The sequence below is a fragment of the Nestor notabilis genome, unplaced genomic scaffold (genome assembly GCF_000696875.1).
Source record: "Nestor notabilis isolate BGI_N333 unplaced genomic scaffold, ASM69687v1 scaffold28449, whole genome shotgun sequence".
Lineage (NCBI taxonomy): Eukaryota > Metazoa > Chordata > Aves > Psittaciformes > Psittacidae > Nestor > Nestor notabilis.
This window is the reverse complement of record NW_009943767.1, coordinates 1-27,586: the sequence shown is the minus strand read 5'-3', so window position 1 is coordinate 27,586 and position 27,586 is coordinate 1. Positions and strand designations below refer to the sequence as shown.

At 40.4% G+C, this 27,586-nt stretch overlaps 1 protein-coding gene across 1 annotated transcript in view; it reads right to left on the bottom strand.

Moving 5' to 3' along the window:
- ABLIM1 (actin binding LIM protein 1) overlaps nucleotides 1-27,416 on the bottom strand; it is a 45,132-nt gene extending 17,716 nt beyond the window's left edge. Inside the window, exons 1-7 of the mRNA XM_010022088.1 lie at nucleotides 27,395-27,416; nucleotides 26,676-26,734; nucleotides 24,185-24,247; nucleotides 17,586-17,663; nucleotides 14,687-14,842; nucleotides 9,803-9,838; nucleotides 8,437-8,566 (exon numbers count right to left, since the gene is read on the bottom strand). Of these exons, the coding sequence (XP_010020390.1) occupies nucleotides 8,437-8,566; nucleotides 9,803-9,838; nucleotides 14,687-14,842; nucleotides 17,586-17,663; nucleotides 24,185-24,247; nucleotides 26,676-26,734; nucleotides 27,395-27,416 (544 nt within the window). The remainder of the gene's footprint in view (nucleotides 1-8,436; nucleotides 8,567-9,802; nucleotides 9,839-14,686; nucleotides 14,843-17,585; nucleotides 17,664-24,184; nucleotides 24,248-26,675; nucleotides 26,735-27,394) is intronic.
- Between the last annotated feature and the right edge of the window lie 170 nt (nucleotides 27,417-27,586).

The following is a 27,586-nucleotide window of genomic DNA, read 5'->3' as shown; positions in this document are numbered from 1 at the left end:
ACTCTTTCATTGGTTTAGCTCTGCAGTAGGAAATTTCTGATATGGCAAAATCACTTGTAAAGCAATGCAGCCTACCTAGTGGGCTTGGAACTGGATGATCTTGAGGTCCTTTCCAACCCTGACCATTCTATGTTTCTATGTTGGTGCCACCCCAAGTCTCTGTCAATGCCGAATTTGGCTCTGTTGACAATACTTCAGCACTGCTGAATTAGCAAATCTGAATCTAACATCTAACAATCTCAGTTTCACTTTGCACACATGGTTTGTTACATGTGTAGGATCACTCTTACCAGGGCTATTTCTTTGCCCCCTAACAATCCCCACTGCAATCCAACGGCCTTGAAAGTTCCCGTGTCAGGGCGAGAGGGCTCTTGCTGAACCATGCTGGTTGATCCCCAAGTATCAAGACTTAACAGCCAGATACCTAAACACATGACTGTGTGTATACCATAAAAGAACGCTGCTGCCTTTACTTCGTGCCATTCTTCACACCAGTGCAAATTTGCACAAACAAAAACCATCCACACGGGTGCTTGTTTTACACAGGGCTGGGTGACTACAATGGTGAAGAGCAGGGAAGCATCAAACCCCTTCCATTTTTCAGGTATGCACAAGGGTTTAAGAAAACCTAGAAGAGGTGATTAACTATTCCAGCCCAAACCAGGAAGGTCTTTTACTTGAATGGCCATCTGCCAATCTAAAAGGTACCAAAAGGAAGGAAATGCTCTTTGCAAACCTCACTGATAGAGAAGTGCTAGAGGCCTCTGCCAGTATACCAGTTAATCCATCTGCATATACATGTTTTAAAAACCACATACACAGTCCAGGGGGTTTGGCTGTACAAAATTTGTCCAGAAGAATGCACGTGCAAAATCCTGTGTTTACCACTTGGGAATTTCAGCCCTAAACCACAAGAGTTGATGGTGGTTTACCACTCTGGGTGCTGAGCTTCTGGCCAGGTTACAGTACGTGCTAGGTTTAGTAACTCTGAAAAGCAGTATGAATGATTAGTTAAAACAATTTTGTCATATCTCAATCTATTGTCCTTTACTCATCAATTTCAGTATTGTGCTCTACTACTACAACCTTGGAGATACTGTGATGGTGAAACACCTAACTTGGTTAAGCTGATTTTACTTATGTCTTTTGTTTCTATTGAGAAACTATGAGTTACTTTTCAGCAAAATCATTGTTTTATGTGGAAAAACAAACATCAATATTGAGATGGCTTTGAGATGCAGTTAATTCTAAAATTTATAATCTTTACAGAGCCTTTCTGCTTCCATTAGCAATTAGCATAGTCAATGAAAGAGAAGAATCAAAAGGGATTTATTGATCTGTGGACTTGTCACAATCGAGGAGTCATAAGTTCATTTTACCTGCTGGGAATCAGTAGTCAAAATGTGGGCATGTGTTCATTTACAATGCCTCTACACCACAAATACATGGAAGAAACCCTTCTTATACCTTCCTCTATCTCAACTAGAGCTAAGTATGTTCTCATCATTAACTGTGTGCTGGCTAATCTTGTATCAGGTACACAGATAATTTGTTTAGAGAGAACTGGTAATGTTGTGTAATTCACACAGTACCAGGCAGACAATTAGCATGGTATCATCCTGCACATGATGCTTTACAGATGGCTCTGTTGGCTTTTATTTCCTGGGGTTCCTGCGCAGTCTCTCTCTTCTTAATGACTCCTACTAGTACTGACAAATGACTCTCCTTTACACTTTCTAGGATGGTAGCCTCATTACCTCCAACCACTGTAGGAGGGAATGGTACATCTACTTAGATTCTCATTAGATCATCCCTGAGGAGCCCACTTTTATAACAAGGCTTAAGTGCTTCAAATCCAACTGTAAAATTACCTACAATTTATGAAAGCAGTGCCAGCATCTGTGGAACGTGGATATGCACACAGGAAAGCAGAGCTGCTAGCCTGCCTGGACCTGCCTCATAGACAGCCTGCTTCCAGCTTTACATGAAAGCAGGGGCTGTGGATGCTCTGAATTTGGGTTCCTCGCTGTGCCTGCACAGCAAAGTTTCTTACTATCTCAGATATGCTATAACTAGTGTTACGTGCTAACTCCACTAAGCAACAAGAGCACTCCAGTTTGCCAACACTGCAGGAGAAACTAGTTCCCACACCGCTGGTGTGAAGTTGAACAGTGTGTGTGTAGGTGCATGGGGGATGTTAAGAGATAATGGAGTAAGTTTAAATATAAAAATCAATCACCTGAGCTCAGCAGCCTCAGAAGTGAAATTCAGAGGCTTTTCTTCTTTCATTCTGTTTGCTCCACGGGGTAGTTCCCATTTCCTATAGCTTGATTTGTTAGGCAGGTTCCCCTAACAGTCAGGAATACAATTGCTTGCCTACACACAGAACAGCGTAATGCAGGTTCCTGCTGCCTTCTGAAGCATTCACCTCTGGTCTCACTTCACAAGCTAAGTTCACAGAATCAGGCCAAAAAAAAACATAAGCAACCAACACTGAGCCTTCTGTCAAGCTCGTTTAGTTGGTTTAATTCTAAATAGATAGAGGAAAATAGCTCAACAGCACCTGAAACCTTAGTTCTATTCAGGTTTTGTCCAACTGTCATTCATCAGCTTGTCCAGATGCATAGCCCTTATTTCCCTGCACAAAACTGAAAGTCATGAAACAGCCAAAGCATGGCTGTTTTCCAGAGCAGAGCTTTCAGCTGCATCCACAAAACCCTGGAAATAGTTACCACACAGAGAGAGCATTTGATTTCAGAGACCTTCCTCGGGAAAGGAAAGGGGGAACCTGGGAAAGTCAAGGACCATGTTCACTGTGAAGGTGGGTAGATTCCTTAAGGAAGTGTCTGTGAGCAGAGGAATACACATTACTCTGGAGCTCTTCTTGCACAGAAATCCTACGGGGGCTTTGCAATATTCTTGAATGCCTCTGAAAAATTCTAGGCATGTGAGATGCAATGCTGGCTCTCAATAAGAGTTTTGTCTCTGATTTCAGTAGGGTCAGGGTTTCATTCATTCATGGGCTGTTTTTGATTCTTTCATAGCAAAGACAGTACTTTATTGAGACAAGAACAAATTCAATGGAGAGTCTAAATGAGATTAATCTCATGAAGTCTAAGTTGATGTATATTATACCCTCTTCCAGCTCATTCAACATACATGTCACATCAGCAAACTCTAAGACTTTCTGAGGCATATTTAGCCCCTTCACTCCTCAATGTTCTTTACATTTGGCCTTGTACCTATCACATGTAATTAACCCCAGACAGTGCTATAGTTCTCATTTCAGACAGATTCACAGGGGTCTAATTCCCTAGTAGACACAGAAACACTACTCTCAAGTAAAATCATGCAGTTCTTTGAACTTTGAAAACAGACACTTAGAATACCCAAGGTAAACTGCTATGGATAAGAATATCAGGGAGTTGCATTAGATGCAGCCAGTGCCAGGATAATCTCCCTTTTCTGCCACAGATGTCAAAAGGGGGTACTTGGACACAGACACATGTGCTATGTGAGGAGGACAAACAAAAAGCCCATGTGGGACACCCCGATCAACCTCACCAGTTGATAACGAAATAGCTATTTAAGAACATGAAGTAGTGAAGAGGACACACAATGTAGCACAACTGGACTTCACTCAACACTACTCAAATGTTTAAGAAAAAAAACACGTCCCCTCCCGAATTATATACTGGGCAAGCTGTATTATTTCTTCCTATGAAAACACACCTACATCTTGTAATAGTTATAAGTCCCTATCATCTTGTCTTTCTTTAAGCGTGTGTGCACTTATATACATACACACACATATACACTACATGTATAGTCAGAGTGTATCTGATTGAGAACTATCTCCCATCATACTCCTTTTAGAGGACAAGCTAGAGGTTGTGCTGACTCAGGGAACATTACGAACATTTATTCATCTGATGTTTTGTGAGCACTTTGTTGATCACTTAACATGCTGGAAAAATTACAAAGGTCTTCAGACCTTCTGTACCCTTCAATATTTTGTAGCAATGGGAAGACAAAAACTTTTCCTAAGCTGTTTCAGTAGCTACTTATCTTCACCTTAAACAAGCCAGAGAAATAATGATGATTTTTATCTCATTTAAGTGTAACACAGGATCTTACTGTATCTTTGCCTGCTCTATGGAAGAACCTTCTGCTACCACACAGGTACATAGACACTGAACACATCACTACCAAATCCTTCCATCTGATAGTGTTTAATATATTAACAGCCATAACTTTTTCACTATGAGATCTGGAATTATTTGACAGCCCTTCTCTGTAGCTTCTGCAGTGCTTCTTGTGCCACCCATCCTGCTGGGACTGTGGACCTACCAATTCAGTTTCCTGTAGATCTTATTCAAGTACTTAATGTCTCTACTTAGCTGTTGTAGCTACAGTACCTCTTTCTGCTGTCCTATCCATCCATCCTAACATCAACTGGAACAGTCAAATCCTCTTTTGAATCTCTCAAATGTACGACATCCTCAGATGGTGTACACTGCACAGCAATATGAACTTCAGCTTTCAGGAGCATTGCTGAGTTAAACACATAAATCCTGTCCTGGCCTAAGACCTTTATGTAGAATTTTCAGACAATCATGTCTGAAATGTTTTACTGATAAGGACCATACCTACTCCTTTGTCTACAGTGCTGCTTTTAATCCCCTTTGGCCTTTTGTACAGATAACTGAGATACATACCTAATCTACATGCCAGGTAATGCTTCGAAATCTGAAAACAATAGGCATGGATTTCCAATAGTTCTTCCAATTTATCTGTTGAAGAAGCTATTTTCTCAACAGAAGAAGAATGAAAATGCCACTTGAAATAGTGTGAGCATTAATTCAGATTTCCAGCAAAGAAATGTTGAAATTGCAAGGATTATGAATTAACTGCATGCTGAAATGAGCAGTGTATCTATTTTTAAGGGTCCCAATCTTTTAAGCTTTCAGTGAGTTTTTTCTTTTCTAGTGACATAATAGAGAAGTTGAAAGTGCATATGAACAAAATTCATCTAAGGAAAGGCAGGAGTAAAATTAGTAATGGTGATCAGAATGCTTAAAGAGCTATAACATTAAGAGATATGAGCATTTCTTGAAAGTTCATGGCAACAACTCCCTTGCAACTGTTTTTCGTCATCTCCAGGTTATGATCACCTACATTATTCAGAGGTGTCAGAATAGAATCCATGCTCAACTTACTCAAATGCCTCTTTTTTGAGCTTTTGTAGGTGGTAGGAGCTATGACCTTCTTCCCCCAGTAGAAGAGAAGGCACAGCCAGAGAGTGCTTCTACACAAATAAAACCACACTCACATTCACAAAAAGCAAATAAAAACCCGTAGAAGCTGAATGAGCTGAATGAGCTCCTTGAAGGGACACAAAGAAAGAACAACCTTCCTCCAAATCAAACCATGGAAAATAACAGACTGAAAAAGAGAAATGGCCATATCCTCATGTAGTGTAAATCCCTGCAACTCTACTGCCTTCAGCAGAGCCTGCTGATTCTCATTAGTTGAGGAGAGGCCTAGAGATTTTAGTTTTACTTTGCAGGGCGCTAATTCTTGCCAGTGTGAGTAACAGTGATTAACTTCCTTGTTGCCATTGATCTTTTTTAATTCTCCACAGTTTTTGATCACCTTGCTCTCATCCAGACAATATCTGTAGTCGATTTTTAAATGCTTGTTTAAGAATGTGAAAACAATAATTAAATCTGATGTGCTAACTGCTGGAGTGATTGTTATGGACTGCTTTAGAAAGAACCTAAATTAGGCACATCTAGGTGCTAAACAGGAAATGTCAGTGCTTTCCTAGGTGTTTCTAATAGGTAATTGCTTGATGGCTCTTCAGCTAGGGCCCTTAGAAATGACATATTTCCTCTGAAAAAAGGACATTATGTCTATTCTAACATAGTTTTTGGTGTAACAGCACATTTCAAGGCATGCTTTGGCGACCTTACGGAGATACACCTTATTAGCTTTGAGAGAAGGCTAATAAATCTCCAGCCTGGCGGGTACTCCCTGGGGAGGCCTGGCTCCTTACCTTTGACATGGGGGATGAAGTGGTGTCGGAAGGGGGAGTTGGGGCGGGAGTCATGGTGCGTGGAGCTGAGACTGCTAGTGCGCAGGTATGACAACCGCTGCACACCAGTAGAGAGCAGCTCTGCGGCAGCAGGGAATCGGGGGGCAGAACAAAATGAAAACAAAGAAAAACAATAAGAGAAAGGCAGGGAAGGAGGCTTCAAAGGAAGGGAAAAAAAAAGGCATTGAGCAATTAGGATTCTGAAAAGAAGGAAGGAGAAAAAAAAAAGGTTAAAGACATACAGAAGGGTTCATAAACGTTAGACAAAATTACAGGAGGTATTAGAAGAGAGGCTCAGATTTGAGCTGCATCACTAATTTAGCATCACATTTATTGGCTTAATGAGCTTCTGATCTATGCCTTGTTACCAAAAAGTAGCCTGCTGCTGGCATGCAAACATCAGAAACACTGACGCGCCATTAGTTAAGAAAGCAGCTGTGTTGCAAAGTGCCTGACCAACAAGTGTCAGTCGAGAGGCAGGCAAGCTGTTTTCTATTGTTTTAAGACATTCCAAGAATGCTGCCAACATCAGCTAGGGCACTGCAGGAGGAAAAGGCTGCAAACTTTTTCAGAACTCATAGCACTCCAATTTTTGAAGAACCTTATTGCTGCCAACGTCAATGCAGCAGTTCACTTCTTTCTCAAGGGCTAGCTGGAAGCCCAGGAGAAGTTATCTGGGGCCACTGGGTTGATTCAGAGAGAAATTATTCTTGCAAATCACATGAGGGTAAGAAGTGCCATTAGGAGAATAATGGTAAATATACACGTGCTGTTATTCAACATTAATAATTACGTTAGGAAAATTACAAGGTAACATCAACAATTCCCCCAAAGCAGGGTAGCAAAGATCAAAATGATGAATTTGATAGAATTACTTCTGTGTCATATGAGAAACAGAAACAGGTGAGCCAAAGATGAGATCATCTGAACAGAGGTAAGTTTGGACAAACATCTTCTCAGAAAACCCTTCAGGCTTTGACCTTTTGAAGATTCCACACTTAGATCCAAACTCTGGCTTGAGCCCATCCACCCATTACAAGAGATACATAAACAGAAACTGCTTCTGGGGAAGGTCCTTGACTGAACACAGACAGTAAAACTCAATCACAGTAAAGCCTGGAACAGGGCCTGGATTTATTCATATCCCTGAGGCCACCGATACAAATGGAAAAATCCCCTCGGAATTGCCAAACTCAAGAGACAGAAGTTTGCAGCTTTTTCACACTTTTAAGTCTCTTTCGGTTTCAGCTGTAACGTCATCTTAAAACAGAGTCATGTTGTCAGCACCAAGTATCAGACACAATTTGCTTCTGTCCCACCTCCCTTGGGTCCTTTCAACAAGGCATTCACTGACAGACACAATTAGCTGCTTTCAGCCCACCCCCACTAGGAAATGGCTACAGCATTCAAGTTCCACAGTGGTGGCTCTATTACAAATCTTTAATCTTAAAAATGCAGCTCATGTTGCATACGGGCTTTTGGCATCCCAACCTCTCAGCTGTAATCACCAGGGAAGATGAAACCGCATGATTGTGTCACTTAACTTAAAAACAGATCACAAAGATTTCATTCACCACCATATACAATAAAATCAGTCTTGAGAAGTCTTCAATAAGTAGCATTTAGAGATACATTTTTATGTAATTTGGGTGTGGATGAGCACTTTCATATCTTGCTTTTAGATACACAGCCAGTAATTGTGAATGCACTGGGAGCCTGAATGACATGTGCGTTTTATACATTGTACATACAACCTGCACATCACTGCGAAACCAGTAAATGAAGTTTGTGGTTTCAAACGTTCCCAGGCAATTTCCTATGGAATTAAGGTATCTACCTGTGAGTCTGCTTTAAAAAATGACTACCAGTCTGGAATATCTGGGGGTTTTGCTGCTGAATCTGAGATTCCATAGCTGCACCAAGCTTCAAATGAATTGCTTTTTTTAGGAGGGAGGAATCCTGCATTACTGACTTCTGTATAGTCAAGCCATAACTTTGTTTCCAGTATGTGATACTCTTTTCCCAAATTCCAGAATGAAGTTTGTAATTCACTGCTGTGAATTATTGCTTGCTTTCAGAAACATACAGAGATTGTTAAAATAACGAATCAGAAACAAAACCAGAAGATCCATATTTATAAGAAACACTCATCAGCCCTGTGCAAAAGACTGCATCAAGAAAGAGTAAAAAAACAGGCAGAAAAGGAAATATTAAAATATGCAGCAATGTTTCAATCCTAAATATTCCCTGTTAAGAGAAACAAGTGCTTTGCTGTGCCACTAAGTGCCATAGTGAAGGAACAATAGTTTCACAAATACTTGTAATGCAGTTGCCCTTACCAGGTCTGTGGAAATGCTGAGGGGAACGTGACATGGTGGGTGTGTAGCTATGACGACTGTACACAGGAGAATTGATGGAGCCCTGACTAGTAGACCTGTGAATCATGCGATCCCGAACATCTTGGTAACCCTGCAGAACAGAAGCATTCACCAATAAATGGAAATACACGTGACACATTTTTAGCAGCACTTAACTTTCATAGATCTGACACTGAAATGACAATATCCCTTCAGCTTCCAAGCTCCTTCATTATGACTGCTCTCCTATGATCTGTTCCAAAGACTCCAGTCCATTGTTATAGTCTGAGTCAGAATTCAGCCTTGGAAGGCTCCAACTCCACCTGTAATTTCTATGTAATTCTATATAATTCCAGATTTGCCCACATTCCTATGACTCCATAAGAAGGGAAGCTGCGTTCAGAGTTATGTCTGTCCTGCAGCACACTGCACAAAATACGTGAGCTGCCCTTCAAGCAGCTGACTTGGAGACCAGCAAGAACTCAATACTGCAGCACAGAGCTCTCTGTGGCTTCATTCACCATGTGTCTCAAATAGCTACATCAAAAGGTACTTAATATCCAAATTAGATCCCCCTTGTATCTGAAGACATGACACCTGCTTGTGTAGCAAAATCCAATTTAGTTGGTTTCCGGGGGAAAAAGCCAATAAAAAGAAACAAAACCCCCAAACCAAACAAACCCACCCTCCCCAGCCCACCAAAACTCCATGAGGCAAACCAAACCGAGACAAAAGGTATTGATGTCAATGCATGAAGATTTACAAGAGATTTCACAGTCACTTTTTTAACACGTAGCAATCACTATAACTTCTATGTCACAAATAAGCAACGCTCCCAACCTCCAAAATGATAATGATGCTTCAGTGGCATTTATTGTATCCTGACAATCAACTTTCCAAATGTTTCGTGTTATTGTGATGTGCAAATTAACTCCTATGGTAAAGGAGAACCAAACCAAACCATAGTTATGCTTTCTGCAAGACAAAGCTGCAAATGTTTTAGTAGCAAACGTGGCTTATTATTTAGATGCTTAGAGCAGCATTTTAACTCCCGAGACCCAAGTCTGCCTGTGCCACAAGGATGAATGTACAGGAAGTGACCTCTGCTGGACAAATGACTCTGTAACAAATGAGTAGGAGCAGTAGCTTCATTTTATGTGCAATCTGTCAATAAGAATGTAATGTTTTCTTTTTACAACTCATTTTTGTTAAGTTTCAATATTCAGAAAACATGTCTATGTGGCAAACAGATGGATCAGACCGGTACCAAAATCAACACCTGCATTTGCTGAAGTGAATAATTCAAATCACAGCAAGATATTGCCCCCCAAGGTTCCACCAAACTTACTTCTGCAGAAGGGGTAGGTGATAATGTCCTTGGAGACTGCAAAGACATAAAAATAAGGTTACTGAATCATCATTTCATGTGCTGGGCCAGAAAATGGTAATCTAAATATTGCTGCAAATATTACATATGGCAATGTGAAGTGGTAATACAGAAATTACTGAGGCCATTGTAGCACTGGAACTTGCTCTTTCCATGTTCTCAGGAACCGGTCCATAAATCATTGAAGCAATTGAAGTTTCTGGGAGAACCTTTATAAGTGTGATTAATTCAGTCAAATATCATGAACCATCATCTCAGCCATCTAATCACTGTGGTAATTAAAACACAGCCATAAAGATCAAAATCGGAAAGGGTTATTAATTTAATAACCATGCCTGTTATGAAGAAATCTTTAAAGTGGAAATCAAAAGTAAATGATCTTTACTCAGAGCTTTGCATGGAAAATCAGAAATACAGAGTAACTTCCAGGATGAAGCATGTTCTTCCTCCAGCACACACACTCTGGCAAAAATGTGCTTCTCCCCAAGGCCTTACATTTCATACCCATGCAAAGGAGCACGTAGCTGTCATCAGCATTTCTTTGATATGATCTCCTTTAAATCTGTGTTCTACCATGGTTACGTGAGGAGAACAGACAGGGATTAGAATGAAAGAACTATGCAAAGGCCAATGGGCAGAAATATGCACAATATTATGAAAAGTTTCTGTTACAGAGATAGGGAAACTGAAGCAAGAAATACCTTTAGAAGTGAAGTACAGGGTTATGCATATGTTCACGGTACAAACAAGAACAAAGACCATGTTATGCACCCTTTAATCACAAGACTATTTGAAGCTGGAAGATCAGGATTTAGTTATTTTCTTTATGCACTAATCTGCAATATTTTTTAATTGCCATAATAAACTGGGCAAGAGATTATGCTTTTAAATGAGACCACGGTTATTACAGAATGATACAGCTATTAAGATAATGCCTTCAAAGGAAAACTGCTGATTCTGGTCTAACTGCTACAATAATATACAACAGCAGTAGTGTAAAATGTAAAACATATGCAGCATTTCTGGTAATAAATATCATTTTGCACTGAGACACCATTAATTCTCATGGAGCTGGTGACACTGTGAAGGGAAAGATTCCAAAGGAGTAACATTTGTTTATTTGGGTACAGAACATCTTCTTTTCTGCAGGTTTCCATAAAGCTTTTTATAGGCTGCCCTTGTTACTCTCCATCAAAGCCTTGAATCATAGAATGGTTTGAGTTGGAAAGGACCTTAAGATTATCTAGTTCCCACCTCCCACCTCACACTAGAACATGTCGCCCAAGGCTCTGTCCAACCTGGCCTTGAACACTGCCAGGGATGGAGCATTTACCACTTCTTCGGGCAACCTGTTCCGGTGCCTCACCACCCTCACTGTAAAGAACTTCTTCCTCATATCTATAACTGCACAAGTCAGAGCTATAATGAAATAGTATAGAACAGCAGCTACAAAAGACTCTGCTTCATTGAAACATACTGTAGCATCATTCTCTACAAACACTGAGAGCTAATCTAAAACTTTCAACATGATTGAAAAAAAGGACTTGTTGTGATGTCCATTCCCAATTTATCTGCTAGTAACTTATGTGTTACTGTAAACAACTAAGTTTCCATAATCTGCTGTGGTTGCCTAGGTGCTAAAGTAATGACTACTGTAAAAGGTAGTAGTAACTACTGTAAACAGGAATCTTAAGGCTGGGAAGGAAGCCCGGAAAGTAACGTGCTGAATCTACAACCAACTTTTCATGTATTCTTACTCCATCACTAATCCAACATCATCTCATTGCTTTTTGGGAAATTGAACCACACTCTGGAGCCAATTTGCTGTTTTATCACGCAGAGGTGAACCACCATATCTCAGACTCTGAGTCTGCCAAGGGATGCTTGGGTCTTCAGGGTTTATGAGGTCTTTTAAAATCTGGTCTATCACAGAAGTCTACATCAATCAGTTTGAAACACGCTGTGCAGTCAACTGAGAAGAAATAGCTCAGCTCCGGAATTGTAAGTCAGAGGAAATATAGAGGGAGGACTCCAAATGAAAACACAGAAAAGGGGAAAGGAGAAGAGAGGAAGAGTCATCTGGGTAGAGAACCTTTTCTCACCAAACTTACAGTAAACTTTTACACACTGCCAGAGGCTCAATGCTCTGTCACTTTGAGCTCTAAGGGGCTGCTCTATACCTGAAGTCATACAGGTCGTTCTGTGCTCTGGGGAATTTCTGCAAACTTTTACACTTTTATAGCACAAATTCCAACATTTCGCACCAACCTCATTTTAACACTCTTTTTATTGAACTACCAGGTAGGATGCCTGCTCCATTTGGAAGTATCTGTCCCTTTTTCTGTTTTCAACAGACAGAATACTAGAAACAAATGACATGGAGGTAAAATGCTGCTTCTCTCAGTATTTCTGCAACAAAAGAGCTGAAAAAAGACAATTTCAGTGCTAGTGAGGCTGCTGTTAGCAGGGCAGAAGGACTACATTAGTGGTCAGCCTCAGTAGCAGAAAATTCATTTGCAGATCTCATTTTGTATCTACTCATATCTTTTATATCCTAAGCTAACCCACCTCTCCATGAGCTCCCTTTCTCTTCCTTGCTAACTGCTGGCGGGTCTGTAACAAAATGCCTGGTCTCACTAGATGGTGCTATGTGAAAACATTTTTCACCACAGACTTCCAGAGAAACAAGATTGGGATTTAACTGAGCAAGAGAGATTATGAGCGAGAAACTTTTCAGAGCATTTACCTTCCATTGCAATAAAGAAGAAAGTCTCATGCTGTGTCTTCTCACTTTCTACATCTAAGGTACGTAATTTTCTTGTAGCCCACTCCCTGTAATTACGGTTTGTCCCCACTCCTGGGTTAATTTTGGTGGCACATCTTCTTTGTACACCCAGAAATGTTTCTTAGCTGAGTTTGGCATTTTTTTTTTCTGTTTTAAAATCACAGTGAAGGGCATTTCTAGTGTACAAGCTTAACATCAGGGTCCCCTTTTATTTACCACCACCACGTCCACAGTTTGCCAAGAGAATGCAGGTTAAATCACTCAAAGTCTAAAAATCCCTGCTGTGACTAAACATGTCACCTCCTTTGCTTCTTAAAGATGATGGTGACTGATGTATGATGTTCTGAGTAAGTTGTTACTCAATTATCACAACACAAACACAAAGTAAGAGATCACTCCACCCCAGTGGGCTTGTGTTCTCATTAGGGCAAGGGAAGGGAGGAGAAACAGGTACAAAGAGGTGAGGTAACTTGCCCAAGGTGACAGAAGTCAGCAGTAGCACTGGGTGGAAACTCCAGATCAAAGGAAGGTTAGAGCCCTTCTGTTTCCACAACAAATTTTTGTGTTCACTGGAAACTAATGAGATTTAATGCTGGTGGAAATAGTGGATAAGAAAACTCCAAAGGCTTTTGCTTATCCTCAGAACAAGCAAAAGAGCCAACAGCTTCCACCATACTGCTTCATCAGCCTCCAACCTACTGCTTTATCAGTGAGAAGCCTCCCCTTAAGGACTAACAAATAGCTCGCCTTCTCTGGGTGAGATTAGCTCCTCCTCTGTGACTAACAAGACGCTTCTGTGTGTAGAGGGTTTTGTGGAATGGGTGAAGCCTATTGGAACTGGTCAGAGGTCACCAAAACATCTCACAGTGGTTTTGATCCAGATGTCAGCTGGATTTACCAACAACACAAAACTAAGGGGAGAAATTCTGTAATAGTCTGATTTGTTAATCTCTTATTTTATTCCTGAGCTCAACTGTCTCCTGAATTTCCAACTCATGTTAAAATTTAAAAGACTAAGGCTATAAAACATTAAAGAACAAAGGAGAAAACCTGAGGCAGCTGTGATCTGAAGGTGGGCAGAATACTTCGCTAAGAAAGCAGATTACCAGTCACTGATCTGGGCAACATCAGAACACTGGTGCCTGGATGAATTACTGTACTTCCTTTTTCCTCAGCTCATCTTCAGTTATAGCCAGTAAAATCATTGAGACTGCAGAGAAGTAAATCTATTTCCATGTCCATTTAGATTTAAATTCAGGAAGTCTGATTTACAGTCTGGTGGTATTAAATGACAAAACCTGCTTCACAATCTGCAATAGAACCATGTAAGTAAGTAACTGTAGCTATGGAAGTTCACCTGAGAAAACTGGAGGACCCTACCACCTGAAAGATATATTTAAATACAAATTTAAGAGAATAAATTAGGTATGTTTTTTCTATCACTGCAGGACACAAGAATCCTTCCTAAATGTCAGCACTTTAAAATGTGAGGCAACTCTTTCCGTAACTAACCTGGCTTTCCCAGGTGGAAGAGCAGTTCATCTTGACCTGGTTCAGATTTTATGCAGTCTGGCAGAGTGCTCTGGAAACACATTTCCCTTCAGCATGTGAGAAAGCATCCTGCTGCTCTTAATCCTTTTACTGCCATAGAACACCACGGTATTCCTCATATTCTGCTGTGAATATTGGTGCTTCACAGCATGACACCAGGTTGGTTTTTGCCTCATGTTCTGGATTTTGCTGTACCCAAAGACTCAACTATCCATGTGAGCTATGACAACAGGCACAGAGCCAAACTGCAAGCCTCCCCCTGCCATTCCTCTGCCAGTGGCTGGTGTTAATATAGGTGTTTAACTGTATGTTTAATTGTGCAGTTCTGCACATGAGGCATCATCACGATGTTTCCCATTAAACCCAGTTCGAACAGACAAAAAGCACTTGGAACAGCAGCAGCAACAATATCCAGGAGTGTCAATTAGAAACTGTTTCAAAAGAGGGCAGAAGCAGAGCAGGCTTTGAATAAAGCATACAGCAGAATGAGTTGTGTGTTGGTTCATTACCTCTCCAAGACTCTGTCTCTCCTGTCTGTCCTCGTAGGCGGAAGAGTAGAATGGCTCATATGTAATTAGGTCTGGACGTTCAATGTCATAAATGGCCTTGACTTTGGGAATGGCTGCTAAATCCTTGTAATCAAGGATTTCATTGTCTACTTTTGCCTGAAGGTCAAAGACAGAAGATAAATTAACTTACACAAATGCACTGGTAATTTCTGTTCTACACAATTTATGATTTCTGTGTATTTGTTGTCACACTGTTGCTATGGAAAACCCTTTTTGGCACTGTACATGCGAAGGGATTGCTTCTTGTTCTTCTCCAGCAGGCCTCCTCTGCAAAAGCACACAGTGTCTTCTCAGTTTAGGAAAGAAAGAGCATGGCTTATATAGATCCAAGACAAAAGTTTCTTATCCCCAGTAGCGAGCTGGAAACTTCAGCTCTGAAAATTATTCACTTTGTGGCCTCAGGCAAGTATTTTCACCTTTCTGCTCTTGTTTTCCCACATGTAAAATGTGTGATAACATCAACTTAGTTTGTAAATTACAGAGATTATGAGAGGATTTCATGCACGTGACCACAGACAGAAATTCAACCTATAACTGTGCACACAAGAGGAAACACAACTTATTACAAGGAAATCAGAAGGCAAGGAGGACTATTTGTCAGGACTGGGTATACAAGCTCCCAATTCAAATCATTATATTGCACTCATCACTCAGCCTATACTCGAGTTTCTGACTAAGGCATATGTTTCTTACTAACTGCATACCACATAGTTCAAACATTGACTGCTTTTTCTGCTATAACTGCAAGGAACTCTTGACTAGTTAAAACATGGAGGTACGAAATCAGTCCCAAAGACAGCTGCACTCATTACAAGGAGCTAGAAAGAGGCGTACAGTTAACTAATATCTTTCCTGACTTCAAAGAAGACTTAAAAAAAACCCCCCAACATCATACACTTTCACCTACCTACAGAACTACATTTGATGATTAAAACTGAAAGAGAATATTTAAGTTGGGTTTCAAGTCTTCTGCTAAATATATTATTTATTCATAGGAGGCTACACAAGGAGACAAGGCTGATCTGTTTCTACTCACATTCAGTTCCTTTCTTCCTGAGTACTATTAGCACCGAGTGTTTTCAGATTAAGGTGCATCTGCCTCCCCAAGTTCTCCTAATAACCACTGGTGTCGGTGGTTCTTAAGCAATGCCATAAATTAGAAACAATACAACATATACTTTGATTGAGAAACAAGGTCTGAAATAGGAAATTCACTTTCTAAAAATAGCTTCAAATCTGTTCAGGTTTTACTCACCAGATATAACAAAATCCCTTAAACCAATTTAATCCTTAAAAAATGTAGGTATATTCATGTATGTTATTTCTGTGTTATTTTTACCACACCTTGTTAATTAGCTGCAAATATGTGTGGATATTCTTAACCCAGTATAAATCACCAGATATTTTTGTAGCCCCTGGTTGAGGTCACCATGTTCCCTTACAGCCTGTGCTGTTGAGCAGCAGTTAAATTTCGTAAGCTACAGCTTCTGAAGCTGATATTACCAGCAGTTCCAGGACATGCTCTGTGTTTTGATATCTGCAGTGTGAACATTTTCAATGTATCAGCTAATTTTTGTTGTTGTTGTTGAAATGCCCTGAAGAATTAGTATCAAACTCAAACTCAGGACTTAGCATTTGTAATTTTTGTAATTGTCCTGCATTATTATACATGTAAATGAAATATCTGTGTCTTACACTACATTTTCACCTATATAATCTTAAGGTTACCTCTAAAATTGGTAATTCAGCATTACACATAGGTAATAAGGTTTGCCCTGTAATCTGCCTCTTCTTCCCAGCGTACCTTCATCTTTGCTACTCTCACAGGGGACTCTCTCTCACTAACCTGCTTTCCTGTGATTCTCTTCCTTAGCTCTTACCCTTCACTTCTGCCTTGGATTCTGTGCAGGTTATATGAAAGCATGTTTTATATGAGGAAAAGGTTATGTGGATTTTCAAGGACAAGGACTCTTAAATAGGTGTGAGTTTTTGGAAGTGGAGGTTATATGCATAGATATACAGCAAGTTTGAGAAGGGGCTGAGTTGTTCTACCCTAGTACATTTGAGTTGATATTCTTCCTCCTTAGAATTGGATTACTACAGCCTGTGAACTTCTCTGCCAAGAAAAAAGTGTACTGAGATTCACAACACTGAAATGTGGGAAAAATGGTATGAAAGAGGAGGAAAACTTTATTCCTCTGAAAATTTTGGGCTAAGCTTCTGCTACTGTATTTCCACTTTAACCACCTAAGATCTTACGGGCTCAAAAGGTATCAATAATGAGGCCAAGAAGGGAAAGAAATCCTCTAAAATAATGAAAGAGGAAGCTTGATGACTGAAGGAATCATATTAAACCCTGCATCCCAGATAACCACAAACAAAATAGCCTATCAATAGCTTTGTACTTTCAGCACTGTTAGTTTAGTAAAAGAAGGATGCTTAGTATAATTCTTTTTCTTGAATTAAAACCCCTTTCCTTTGCACAACCAAAACATCCGACTTCTGAAACGGAAGGTGTTGTATCAGCCAGGCTTCTTTTATTGTGGCTGACCCTCCTGCCCACATCCTGCAGCTGCAGACAGCAGCTTTCTTAAGAACTGCATATCGAGATCTCCTCACATAGCCCCTAAAAAGGCAAATGATCTGCCTGCCTTCTGCCCCTCTTCACATCACCAAGTGACTTCAAGAGATTTACTGTATATTTCTAAGGGAAATTTATTGTATATTTCTATTTAACCCCTAGAAAAAAAAAATCAGTATAAAAGAGACTTATTTCAGTATAGAGTATTTCATATGCAAACAAAGGATCAGCAGCTTATTCATCAGAAGGAATACTTACATAGATAGTGTGGCCTGGAGAGCCAGGTATACTGGAACCTGGTCTGGAATAAATGCTTTCTGATGATGTTCTTGTAGGCTGAAAAACAAAGAGCAACTTTTCAGAGCAACCTGAAGCCATAACGTTGGTAATTTTGGTTTGATGTGAAGAAATCTGCATACATCTTGAAATGAACTGAATTTAGGAAAAAATGTCAACACAAATGCAAGCAAATTTCACAATCTTTGTGAGGCAAGTGGGCTTTTTTATATTGGTAGGGTTTTTAAAGGAGTGCTGTGAGAGGGGAAAGAGGCTTTCTAAATCATAGAATGTAAAAGACTGACAACAATAATGAACAAAATCAAACAACACCTGCCAGAGACACTGCAAGGAGCCATACCAAGTATGATCCAGGATAGCCCTGCTAGCCATTTAACCAAAATGTTAGTTCACAAATAGCTAGAGGTATCAGCAGTTTTCAGCAGGCAAACTGTTGAGAGGAGCACAGCACACGTGTTATCACTTTCCAGATGTTCCATCACTGGATTTCCATTATGAATACAGAACTAAACTCAGTCCTTCTAAGTAGAAGGACCAGAAATCCTGGGCTTGGAGCTGTTCCCTAGATCCGCAGCACAACCTAGGTGCAACATGAAAGCTAAACTGCTGGTTGAAATGTCATGATTCTCTCTGTTCAATGACAGTGTCCTGCAAACTGACACTCATGAGGACAGTCATACCCTTACAGAGCGAGTGTTGTTCCACATTAGTGGATTTTTCACACTTCACAGAACTAAAATTCCTTGAGGAATTTTCTGGGAGAAAAGCCAAACTTAGCATGGACATGTACGGATCCTGAAAACTTGATGAATCTGAAAAACATCTTTTCAATCAAAAGTCGCCCAGGCTATTATGGCAATTGCTCCTGAACTTGGCACACAGCAGACACACAACAGTAGTCAACGATATCACACTTGCAGCTGAGAAACCATGAACAATTTTTGCTCCCTAATTGACTGCAAAGAAGCAAATCCCATCACAAAGCAGTATATCAGCAGATGACTGATGACACTAGTGCAGTGGGATACTTCAAAGCCACTGAAAATTAAATCTTGGTAAATAGTCCTTACCTTGTCAGCTTGTGACATTGAACTAAAGGACCTCCAGGCACACACTGAAGAGAACAAGGCTTGACAGCCTGGCTCACTGGCTTTGCTTAGGAAGTATCTGGAGTGAACACAACAAGGCTACTGGACTCTTCTTACCTCTCAGCATATGGTCCTCGAATGGATCATTCAAGAGACCCCAGAGACTTTCTACCTTTTATTTCATAGCCAGGAATGCTATTGAAACCATCCGTGCAAAAGAAACCTGCTAAAAACTGGTTGTGGATCACAGAGCAGGCTTTCTCTGACTTCACTTGTGGAAATGAAATCACCACAGTCAGGAAGGGTCAGAGGAATAAAAGGCTTTGAAGATGTTCCACCAGAAAACGTGAAGATTCAGATCAAACAGAGCAGATGTGGCCGTGGAGTGACACAGCCACAAACCCTCTCCAGAGAATGTCTGAGAACATTTTTCTCAGCTGGACCTTTATGTGTTTCTTTCCTTTTCTCTCTGTTGCTGCAAATTCCTACATCCCAAAAGGGAAGAGAAATTTCTCAGCTGCCCTTAAGCTCCTCCCATTGTGCAATCAAAGCAAAAAACCCAACAACAACCACTTGTTTCATGGAAATGTTACAAGGATTAAGCTGGAAAATCTGGCTGTTGTTGAGAAACACTTTATTCCCCCCTTCCACTCTGCCATTTCACCACTGTCTAAGTGGAGATACACATAACATGTTGCTGCAGTTGCTATGGATAACAGTTGTTTTCATTACAACATAGGGAACAGTACTAAGCATTTGAGGTACTGTTAGGAGTGTCTCTGTTACCTTTGGCTTTTGGCAAACATACTCTAAGAGTTTTAAGAGTTCAATTCTCCCTGTTGCAGGAAAACAAGTGCTAGAGGCAGTTACAGCTTCTTCCCACCTAGCAGGGCCTCTTGGCTGCTCTTCACCCTGCATCTTTTATAACCACTTCAGCAAACAAGAAATCCTCAGCCCTCGGTCCATCTCCTCAGCCTCATCTCTTCGTGTCACTGCTAAAAGGCCTTCCAGCAAAGGAAAACTTACTCGTATTTCTCACTTCAGTGAATTATAAATGGAGTTAGACACCTTAAGAAGATAGTTTCAGCCACACCCTGCTAACAACTTTCTTTGGTGCTCCTAACCCTGGAGTACAGGAGCAGTTGTCAGATGCACTGTCAAGTTGTAGCACCTTGTTCTTCATTTATGCACTGTGCTTCTGCTTCATTAACATCCCATAACCTAGCCATGAGCCAGATAAGACACCCTTTAAAACCAGTTTCCTATTTTCTGTAATTCTTCCTGCATACACCAATTTTACCTTCCACCTACTGCAAACCTCCACGCTGCCTGGGCAGGACACCATGCTACCAGCCCCTGCCTAAGCACTCACCATTCCTCTCCTGAGGAGCTTACTCCAAGCAGATCTAAAACTGTGGCTCCTCTCTTCATTTATGACATACTCTTGAAAACAGTGCATGAAAAAGAAGACTTCTACGTCTACTCTCCCCCTTCCTGCCTCACTTTGTCCTATTTCTTGCTTTGAATTACACAGGCTGTTTCCATCGCAGATGGCTCTTTCCTATTCTGCTGCTTCCCATATGGTCTGGAATCCTGCACAGCTTTGCACTTTCCCCTAAAGACAATTGCATTGCATTTAAAAACATTTGTGCTGCTTGCCTTAACAAACATACACTAAAGATTCCTCAATATAAGCTGTTCCTCTGGCATACTTTAAGTTGCTATGGTTGGCTCCTCTCCTAAGGGACCTAGAACAGCTCCTGACTGAATATCTGTGACAGGGTATGGCTTTTATTAGATTATACATGACACCTTCATTAGCAGTCCAGAATCTCTGACCCTGTGCCTTTGTATCATAAAAAGGTGGAAAAAAACACACTGCAGGTCAAGTTCTCTACTGATCTAACTGCAGTGGGGTGTAAATTCCAGCTGAGATGAGAGCTGATCAGAGCACAGGTAAAACAGGAATAGCAGCTATCCTTGATGTAACCCTTAACCTTCAGTGCAGATGTCATATGAGCATCTCTTGCACACATTATTGGAAGAAAACAGGTAAAGAAATTAGAGGAAACACCCTTTAATATGAATGCATTAATTTAGAGGTATTTCCTTCCACCACAGTAGTTCTGTGACACTTGTTCTACACTCCCAGCAACAAAACAAGTTAAGCTGCCTTACTTCTACAAACAGAATCACTTTTCAGGTGATTGGTCTTGTTCTTGAAGGATTCAATTAGAGCTTTTCATAATGCCACCTTTGTGCAGTGAAATTTAAAGCTAATTTCTATGAAGAACTAATCTTTTTTCTTTCCTTGTGGTGCATGGCCTTTTCCCACATTTTCTGTCAGTAGAGGGTCATTGTTTTTTCCATTCCTCTTCCACCCAAAAGGATTTAACAGTAGTAAGTATACCAATATGGGATGCCTGTGCCAGATGCAGAAAGTCTATGAAGTATATGAAAAAAAAATCAATAGAAATTCAGTCAATATAAATTCATGCATGTCATTAAAGGAGTCAAAGGAAAGAACCAGATCACAAAGCATCTAAAGGATCTGCAAGACTTTCCCAGTATTTCCCACTTTATCCCAGAGCTCGTATTTTTATGGTTTTGTTCTTCATTCCATGCATTTGTCTCGAATGCAAAAGTTCTTCACCAACTTCATTTGCAGACTGGCAGAGGTAACACCTTCATGCTCATCCTATTAGCTTCACTGTGAATTTCAAATCTCAATTATTCATATCACCCATGCATATGCCCCAAATTGATTAACGTGTTCTTTTAATATTAGATTGCAAAGCTGAAGATGTTCATCTGCCTCTACCTCAGTCTGTCACATCATCATGCATGGCACATCATCTAAATAAATAACTTCACACAAGAAGTTACGCGAGAGCCAGTCACATCAGCCAGGTGCTGCTACAATGGGATGGCTCTGGCGTTCTCAAATCCAGATGTTCAAACTCATGCTCTATAAGAACCTATGAGCGCAGGCAACCAGATCAATACTGATCCCTAGAACATCTGGCCAAATGGATGCACTGTTGTTTAACAAAGGCATCGTCAGCATTGTTTACAGTACCTGCCTTAGTTTTTTGATAGAGTTCATTATGCAAGGTGGTGGTAACAGCTGCAGAAGAATGAATATGTTTTCATTTGATGACATTTAACACTATAGCTTAAGCAAATTCTCTATATCTCAGAAGCTACTTTAAGTGAAGCATGTTTATAAATCAACTAATGGAAGATTAGATGCAATTCTACTCGGCAGACAACTTTGCAATAGCAAGGTATTTGGCTTTCTCAGTATATCACTTGCTACTCTGACTACCTGCTTCGTCCACTGAGAGATTTTACAGTTATTCAGGACTTGGAACCAGGGTTCATTAAACACAAACATCCTATGGATTTCAATAATGTTCAGTGGCCACGTATGTGGCAAATAAAGCACCTCAGTGTTACAGCATTCATTGAGCTTGTCTGTTAATTCAATTGTACCCTTCTCGTCACAGGTGTTTCCTTCAGATGAATGCATTCATTATTTCTCTCCTAAAACATCTACACTATGTATGCATCAAGGTAAAACTAGTGAATAGGTTTGGCTCAAACTCACACAGACACACACATTAATAGGTTACAAGTAATTTTTCTTTCCTTTCTAGACACAAAGGCCAGAGAGGAGAATGAATTTTCAACACACGTTCATCGAAGGCACACAGTTAAACTTTTACAAGACTACTCACGCAAAGCCTTCAGCAAGAGTAAGTTAAGTGGAAAGAAGAAGAAAATAAAGTGGGAAGTCCTGAACATACTGAATTCAACAGCAAACTTCTCAGAGAATTCACAGGCTTTCACTCAGTAATTTTCAACCTTCAGTTTTCATGTAGATTCAAGCCTTTGGCCCACCTTTGTAGCAACAGCAATAGTATCTTTGTGTCTACTCTGCAGAAGAACACTTGAAGCCGAAAGCTGCCTTGAATTACACTTTGTATAATCAGCATGTAAATCTAACCAGAATTTAATACTGACCAAATTTACACAGGAGGATATTCATCTGACCCTAAGCTATTTGTATCCTACATAGTCTACAAAACCAGAAAGAGAGCGTACCTTTATTATAGCATGGGATGCTCCTATTTTGCCTTGCATATTTTTCTAATACATTGGCTAGAATTTGCATTTTTTTAATCCTAAGGCTCCTGGATTTCAACACTGGAAACTCAGACTTGTGCATGCTAAGCTGAATGCAAGAAGCACTACACTGGCCTAAGAGATCAGTGAAATGGTCCCACAGTTTGCTCTTACCAGACTCCAAATTTGATTCCATAAAGCTGAGGACTGCAGAGACATTGCTTTCCTTAGTAGCCCTCATAACACATCTTTATAGCTGTATTTTATACATAGTTCTGTAGCTAACGGAGAGACCATTGTTCAAGAGTCGTTAATGCATTTCAACATCCTAACTTAAGTGAATGAAGTACAGTGCAGGACAAAAGGTACAGGGCTTGCATGAACTCCCTCTAAATCACAGCATGGGATTCAACCATAGAACACTATCCTGCAGACTGCATCTAACACAAACATCCTGCCCTGGCTGACAATATGACTATGTCTGTATTGCAAATAGATATGTGAAGGCAGCACAAGCAGACACAATGGAAATCCAGTGGCATGGACTCTGTCAGCCTGTCTGCCTACTGCTAGCCTGTACTAAGACCATACCAGCACATTCTTACTTTATCAGGTGAAAGCTACCTCAGGTGTACATGCATGCACTACAGCCACACGTCCCCCACAGCAGACACAATTAATAAATAAGAACAAATGGAAGTGGGTGGTGTTTGTAGGTGAAAAGCAAACTCAGGGATGTCTGAAACTGGAAAGGTAGTCCAGGGACTGGGAGAACCTCCCAACTCAGACATGGATCTATCCCACATTAGAGAGAGGCAAATGCTCTTGGGTAGCACACAGAGCATGTTCAAACCTGGAATTTTGTAAGTATTTTCTTAACTAAACTATTCATGTGTAGCTGCTCCATACATATAAAAAAGGAACTGATTTAACTGACGGGGGTTTTTTTTCCTCTAAAAAGCATGAACCATTGTTCATGAAAAACCATTTCTTTTTAACCATCGCTTTAAAGTCAAGTGCTTTTCACCATTTTCATTTGCTTCATATTTGTTTTAGAAGAAGAACTTGTGGAAGAACAATACTACAGCTCCCAAAAGCTCATTTAAATCTAAAAATAAATAAATAAAATGGAAATAAAAGTATTTCATTAAACAAAATAAAAAGTGTGAGAATTAACACACAACACTGCACCACATGATGCAAAACAGCGCCAGTGCCCACGGTGGCAAGTGAAAGCAGAAAGCTGCGTGGCAGAAGTAGGAGCAAGCACAGCAAATGACAGTCATGAGGTATCTTCCCGGTAAAGAAGACTGTTATCAACACCATGAAAACACAACAGCCAACCTCTGCAGAGCGTGGCCTGCGCAGAACCAGACTCTTTGGATAAAAGAACTCAGATGAGGAATGCTGTCATGAAACACAAAAGGGAAAAAATGAGTGAAAAGGAAAGCAGTTTCCCCAGTTCAGAGGTAAAGCGCTCTTTTTTCAATCAAGTTACTAATATCTGCTTGCCAGATAATAATCTGTGTGTTGTAATATCTGTGTCACTTACTGATCCCTGCAGAATCACAACAGGCAGACAGTTATAAAACACCTCCTAAGCAATATATATATTTGTAACATACATATGGTTGCTTTATTTTCTGCTTGTTTTGGCTTTGTAATCTTCCACAGATATCCAGTGGGGGAAAGATCTAAAGCAACCGTTGTTCCAGATCTTGACCACGTAGAATGCTGATTAGTTTATATCACAACTCAGTTACTGAGAGAAAACAGAACTTGCTGAAAACTTCTGAAGTTACTTCTATGATAAAAGAGCTTTTTGTTTTGTTTTGCTCTATAGGGAAAGGAAACACAACAAAGCAAACAGGCCATGGCACTGTTTTTTTGCAGAACCACCAGAAAATCTAGGCCTGACCCTGAAAGTGGCTATATCATGTATTGATAAACTCACAAACCAGATTCCAATTCTTACATCAGGTCTAAATGTATGTCATAAGAAACTGAAAGCCAAAGTACAGTTCATAATTTAAAGGCAACATGTTCAAATAAGCACACAGTTCCCCCAGCTTCATTTGTTTCTGTACCTACCTGTTTGCTACTGCCTTCATCTGAGTGGCAGCATGAAATGTGTCAAGTCATCAAAAGGAATTCAAATTGATTTTAAAATAAGGTGTCTGACATTGCACCAGAGTAGATAGAGACTGTGATGTGCAGTTGAAGGTAAGAATTCTCCATCTCTCCAGCTGGTTTCATTATAGTGCACTTGTCAATGCCTTTAAAAGGCATATTAAACCTCTGCATAGAAGCTCTCACCCAGGAACAAGGTGACCTTGGGTAGTCGTGCAATAACATGTCTCGTATGTTCCCTTAATATGCATTCTTTGCTTCACTTCATTCTTATGCAGGAACTCACTTAGGCAGAGTCTTGCAGGTGGATGAATTCATTTACATCATTCACTTCAATTCAGATTAGCTGAGGGGGAAGAAGACTGACATGCTTGAATGTGTGATGGACAAAAGGAAAATGTTTGAATAGGACTTTGGCCATTTCCATGGGGAATGGGAATAAGCCAACTGACTTGTAAGCTCAGCTAGAGAAGGTTCAGAAGGGCCACCATGTAGTCAGGAGTGCTTTGGTAAGACTCTTGGGTCCAAATGAAAGGGAGGTATTGTACCCCAACCATTCACTACAGAGCACTAGCATTCTGATACATAAGTAGGGCCAAAACACGATTTTACATTCAAATTGTTAAAGGAGGAAGAAAATCCAGCCTGGCACAATTTTCCATTTTCTTATGGAAAGTCAGGACAGAACAATGAGCAAATGCTGGATGGTACCTACAGCAACGTTTGGCCATGTTAGACCACGTGCTCATACAGGTCTAGTTATACCTCTGCATTATCGGGACAGTCCACACTAACAAGAACTCTGCTCGACAAGAATTTATCTGCATGTTGCCATGATCATAGTGAATTCTCTGCGGGGGATGTTTTACAGACCAGTGCACCTGAATAAATTCTGAAGGACGTGGCTTCCTGTCAATGAGCCATGACCATAGAACACAACCCACAGGATATCCTAAGGTACGTGACAGTACCTGTTAGTTTCCTTGTCTGAAAGACATTTTATTCCTATGCAATCTCTAATATTCAGAGAAATTAACAAAGTTCAAAGGACCACTCGAGACATCAGAAAGAGTAAATTGATTTAGTGAGTATGGGCTTAGAATTGCCTGCTGTATGCAAAATGCCAGGCTCCAACATTTGTCAGTGCAGCATCATTGCTATCAAAGATTTGACACACAAAATTTGTCTGGATATGGTGAGGTGACTCCATGGGTAACTGCAGATCTTCTTGGCATTCAAATTAGGATCACCTTAGGGTGAGGTTTACTTGGATGAAAAAGCAAGAAGAGTCCATACTGCCTAACTGCTGTAAATAACCATTCAGATCAGGGGATGAACTATAGAGCAATTATAGAGATGTGCAAAAATACTAAATATATCGTAGCACTTGCCCTGTTCACATTTTCTCCTTGTCTTTCTCAGAGTGAGATACAAAATGAAATGTCTTAGAGACTTTGCCATGTCTGTATGTCAGTAAATGTCACTACTTTTAAGGCAGTGTGCTGAGACAGGTATGTGGAGGTGGTGAGGCTAAAAATCAGAGCAACACCTCTGAAGTGCCACCACTATGTATTCTGCCAGTGGTGACAGCTATGCAAAAAAAACCCCACAAACCCCACATGGAAAAAGTTCCTCTTTTAAAAACAACATCCAGTTATTGTGTGTGCAAAGTATCTAGTGTGTCTTTGCTATGAATTCAGCTTACCCGTAGTTTCTCTTCAGTCTTAGTGGATTGCTTACAGTCGGGATGCCAGACAGTGGAACCTGAGGGAGAAAAATCAACATCTTTAGTCAGAACAGAGCAGATAACCTATGGTCATGATGAGTTAGTTATGGAAGAGAATCCCTTCATTGCCATCAGATGGTGAATCTGTATGAACTATGCAAGCCATTCAAATTAAATTCTAGCTCATGAGAACTACAAGTGAAAAAAACCCATATTCAAATCCTCAGCCCATCTACAGCAGCCTCTTCCTGAGGCTGTCAAAGCACTTTGCACACATTCTTAATTAAAACTCAAAGAGCCTCAAGCAGCATGCATCAGTCAGAGGAACTGAAAGACAGAGGGTTCCTCTGTGCAGGACAGAGGGTAAGAGCAAAATAACTGGGCCACAGTTACCCAGTCTGTTCTCCCCTTACATACTGCACCACATGTAAAAGGGAAGTTCTGATTATAGGTCCATATATAGTGGGAAAGTCTTATGACTTCCTTGAGCAATAGGTGTCATATTCAGTAACTGCAAATTATTACTCAGATCACCTCTTCCCTGCAATTATGCAAAATGCAACAGGAAAGGCAAAACAAGAAAATTCACAGTGCAGGAGAGTCAGGGCTGTATCTCACGCACTGAACTAAGCTAGAGAGGCCAGTGGTGAAGCACCGCCATGTGAAAGAGCCTCTCCATACATCACAGTGTACCATACCTGCCATGGGCACACACATCATTGTACCCCAACGTCAGTGCCATGTGTTGCTCTGGCATTTCCACATGGCATATTCCAGCAACACATTCTACTATAAAAGGCAAGGTCTGTGCTGTTTGTGTCCCAAAACCTGAGATTCTTCCTTATGCTATAAAAATGAAAATATCATAGAATGGTTTGGGTTGGAAAGGA